This window comes from Myotis yumanensis, unplaced genomic scaffold (assembly GCF_028538775.1).
Source record: "Myotis yumanensis isolate MYYU_CA2020_CCGP unplaced genomic scaffold, mMyoYum1.0.hap1 SCAF_18, whole genome shotgun sequence".
Classification (NCBI taxonomy): Eukaryota; Metazoa; Chordata; class Mammalia; order Chiroptera; family Vespertilionidae; genus Myotis; species Myotis yumanensis.
Genome location: NW_027223769.1, coordinates 3,803,141 through 3,807,361, shown reverse-complemented (window position 1 = coordinate 3,807,361; position 4,221 = coordinate 3,803,141). Strand labels below are relative to the sequence as shown.

Below are 4,221 nucleotides of genomic sequence, written 5' to 3'. Positions count from 1 at the left end.
CCTGGCTAAGCACCTTCCGGGGGGTTCTCAGGCCAATAAAATGGTAAAGCTCATGGTTTGAAATCCACCTCAAGTGATGACTTCCTGGAGCCTGTTCTCAGCTGTGAACCGGGGATAATGGAAATGCCCATCTTGTTATGAGGAGTAAATGAGTTCACACATGTCAAGTGCCTGGAGCTGTGCAGTACACAGTCCAGAGCCAATAAATGTTAAAGGTTATTCTCTCACCCTTGCCTTAGCTCAGAGACAAAGAAACATACAGACTTGATATTTCCAAGGACTGGTTTTTAATTTCAAAAAACTGGTTGGGGTCTCTTTCCACATCAGGGAGAACCATATTCCAGGCTACGACCTCAGGGGAGTCAGTCCAGCACTAGGCCTGGTCCAATCACAATCCAGCCACCGAGCCCTGTCATTCCATCATGAGGGCTGATCCCAGACTCCGCCCATCAGTCTAAGAGAAGGGGACCAAGGTGAAGCTGCCCATGACTGATTCTGTCTCTCTGAAGCCGCCATCTCTGTCCTAGGGGAGCCAGCCGTGTCTTTCCAAGGAGAGTTGGCTCAGCCATCAACTCTCAGTTTAGTCACCAGACACCCTCCCAGCCCTGCGGTCAGCGTCCTGGCCCCGGTGGCCGCTCCAGTGCCTGTGTGCCCACCAGCACGTCCATGAGGTAGTCCAGCTCAGTGTCCTTCAGCTCAGTCTCCTTTAGCTCCGGAGTGTCCTCCTTGCCTGACCCATCTTCAGGGCCAGGTTTAAGGCCCTCAGAGGCCGGCGCCCAAAGTTCACTGTCGTACATGGAGGTGTCGATGTCCTCAAACAGGCCCTCGAGCCCATCGTCTAGCAGACAGCCAGTGGCTGGGTCCAGCAAGTCCAAGGAACCCAGGCTGGGTGGGGCTCCCCCAATGGGGCGGCCCTGTGGCCCCTCTTCTGCCAGGGGCTGGGGTGCCTGGCTCAAGCCCTCAATATGGCTGAGGTCCTCCAGGAGGCTGGCCATAGATGCTGACAGGGCAGCGTCTGAGCTGGCCAGCAGGTTGTCAGCCATGCCAGGGGCTGCAGGCAGGCTGGGCACAGGCGGCAGGGCAGCTGTGGGCACCATGGATGCCTGGATGCGCCGCAGCGTGTTCACTACCAGCACAAGGTGCCGCAGGTCTGGCTCACTCTGCCGCAGGCTGTGGTGGAGCTTGAGCACTGAAAGGTCAAAGAGAGAACTGGAGGCCACGGCCGGGGGCGCCTGTGCCACTGCTGGGTGGTCAGAATCCAGCCACCAGGTATCCACTGCCAGGGCTTCCTTCTCCTCCTCCTCCTCCTCCTCCTCCCTCTTGCGCTTCAAGCCCTTGCTCAGCATCCTCTGTGGGGAGGGAAGAGTCACTGAGTTATGGAAAGCCAATGTTAAGTTCAAATCCTGGCTCTGACGAATGCTGTGAGACCTTGGGCAAGTCACTTAACCTCTCTGGGCCTACGTTTTCTTAGGGAATCTTTAAGATATGAATGATATTAATATCTACATCCTAGAATTGTTTTGAGGAGTATATGAGATAATATACAAAAACACTATGCCCTGGCTGGTGTGACTCAGTTGGTTGGAGAGATGTCTCGTACACCAAAAGGTTTCGGGCTTGATCCCAGGTTGGGGCATGTACTGGAGACAATTGATCTCTCTCTCTCTCTCTCTCTCTCTGGAATCAATGGAAACAAACCCTTGGGTGAGGATTAAAACAACAACAACACTACAACAGTGCCTGGTATATAGCAGTTTCTCATATGAATAAGTACTATTATTAATAACTATTATAATTTATTTCTTCAATGAACCATATGAAGTGTTCAATATTCAACCTTATTTTTTTTTTTACTTACAAAAGGGGCTGTAAGTAAAATGGTTTAATCTAATATTTATTGAGTACCATGCATTAGACAATAAACTAACAAACACAGGAAATGTACAGCTGGTGCTAGGAAGTTCTGGGGAGTGATCAAGGAAGGCTCCTCTGAGGTGAGCCCTCAAGCATGAGGAGTCCCGAGAAATAACCAGGGGGAAACAATCTGGGAAGAGAGAACAACAGCAAAGGCAAAGAAAGACCCTGCCTGAGGCAGGATGAGCTTCAACTGAAAAAAAAAAAGACCAGTGAGGTCAGTACACAGAAGTGACAAGAGTAGGAGTGGGGAGGGGGGGTAGGTGGGTGGCCGAGACAAGAAGTTGGGATTTTATTGTGAGTGTGGTGGGAAGTCACTGAGGGGTTTGAGCAGGGGGAGAGTGGTGGTGTGGATTGATGGGGTTTCCAGAAGTTCCCCCTTGGCTACTTCAAGGAAGATGGGGGTGTGGAGAGAAGGGGGAAGAGATCCATTCGGAGGCTACTGCACTCTTCGGGATGAGAGATGACGGTGGTTTGGAGTAGAAGATGGTACGTAATGGATATGGAAAAAAGTTGGTCGATTCAGGATTTATTTGGGAGGCAGAGTGGACGGAGCTTGCCAGGAAATCCTGATGGGCACGGGGATCACTTTGAGCAGTAAGAGGCCCTACACTTCCCTCTGGTCTCCTGGCAGCCGGCAGGGTGCAGTCCCCGGGCCCTTGTCCAGCAGGACCTTAACCCCTCACACTACTCAGAACTCGGTCCTCGCCTCCTTTCCCGCAGACCTGGGAGTCCCAAACCGCAGGAATTTAGCCCCCTACCCCGACTCCGCCCCCCGGTCCCCGCGCCCCCTAGCGACACCCGGCGGGACTTCCTCCGGGGGTTCCGGCCCCTTAGACCGGGGGACCCTCCATAGCCCCGTGTCCCGGCTGCTGCTCTGCCGGCCGCCGGAGGCCGCGCAGGCCGGGGTCCCGGGCGGGCTGTTGGGCGCTCTCTGCCTCTCTCGCTACCGGAAGGCAGTGGAGGCGGCTCCTCCAGAAGCGGCGGCGGAGGCGGGTGAGTCACGCAGCCGGAGCCAGAGAGCCGGCTCCTCCGCCCCCTTCTGGGGCTGCGGCGTGATTCACCCGGCCCGGCCGAGGCGGACGGCGCTTAGAGTCCAGCATGTTTCCGTCCTGGCAGCCCCGGCGCGCACCTGCCGGACCCGGGGATCGAACCTGCCACAGGCCCCGCTCCTGGTACCCCTTCTTTCCCTACCCAGACCCCTTCCCTTCATTTACATACCCAGTCACCAGCTGCCAATCAGAAGGAAAAGGGAGCCACCCGCAGCCAATCAGGAAGCGGCAGCGGCACCATCGCTCGCTGGCTCTCCTTCTGCGACCGGCGCCTGGGTCGGGAGACGCAGTTCTGACTCCGGCGCAGGACTCCCGGCGCCTGACTACTAATAGGGACCGCCCCCTCCGTGCGGACCGCCCTCCACCCGCGATTGGCCCTTCGGCGACGGGCGGAGCCTGTGGGCGGGTTCCCGGGAGGGGAGGTTGGCTTCAGAGCGCATGCCCTGGCGGCTGCGAGAGGGTAGGGGGGGAGGGGGAGGCGGCTTGCCCTGGCAGTGACAGGGCGGGGTGTTTAGCCTTCCAAGGTGCGGACCCCTCACACCTATCCATGCACCTGCCAAACCCCGCAATTGAGCTTCTTACGCACCCGGCCCCACAGGGGATCTACGCTCTAGGCCAGATCGGCCTCGGTTCAAATTCGAACTCACCACATGATGTGTGACCTTAGGAAGTCTTGACCTATCTGAGCCACATGAAGTCTGTTAAATGGGGATCTTCTTGCTTACCTCTTACAAAATTAAAATAAGATCGTGTCTATAAGAGAAGAGCACTGTACCAGACTCAGCAACTGCTGGTAGAGGGAGTCAAAAGGCAGGAGTGGAAGGGGGCGGGGGATGCCACTGGAGTCACATATTAGGCTCCATTCCCTAAGTGTAACCTTGGGCAAAGGTTTTAATTCCTTAGAGTCTCGATTTCCTCATCTTTGTTAAAATGAGGGAAATAGCGTTGGGGCAGAGGATTGTTGTGGTTTAAGCAGAATAATTTGTGCAAAATGCTGAATGGTGCGCATGTCCTTTTATTAGTAGTAATAGTTGTTGTGGTAATAGCACAGGCACTTAATTCAAGTGGGGGACACTCAGGGTGGCATGTAGGTGACAGGAGTTTAATACTTGTCAGATAAACTGACAATGGGACTTAACTTCTTCAAGTAGCTCATTTGCTAACTCTTCTGGAGCTGTTGGGAAGAAGTTAGTTGTGAATAACGCTCCTGGCAAAGTAAGCTTTCAAATATGCTAACTATACTATGCAGCATTTT

General features: G+C 54.6%; 1 protein-coding gene across 1 annotated transcript; it reads right to left on the bottom strand.

Moving 5' to 3' along the window:
* Positions 1-264: 264 nt before the first annotated feature.
* SERTAD1 (SERTA domain containing 1) lies at positions 265-3,268 on the bottom strand. The gene is made up of 2 exons (XM_070399105.1): positions 3,136-3,268; positions 265-1,349 (listed from the first exon to the last, which is right to left on the bottom strand). Exon 2 carries the CDS (start codon positions 1,344-1,346, stop codon positions 612-614), a length of 735 nt encoding a protein of 244 aa, XP_070255206.1. The 5' UTR covers positions 1,347-1,349; positions 3,136-3,268; the 3' UTR covers positions 265-611.
* Positions 3,269-4,221: the final 953 nt, after the last annotated feature.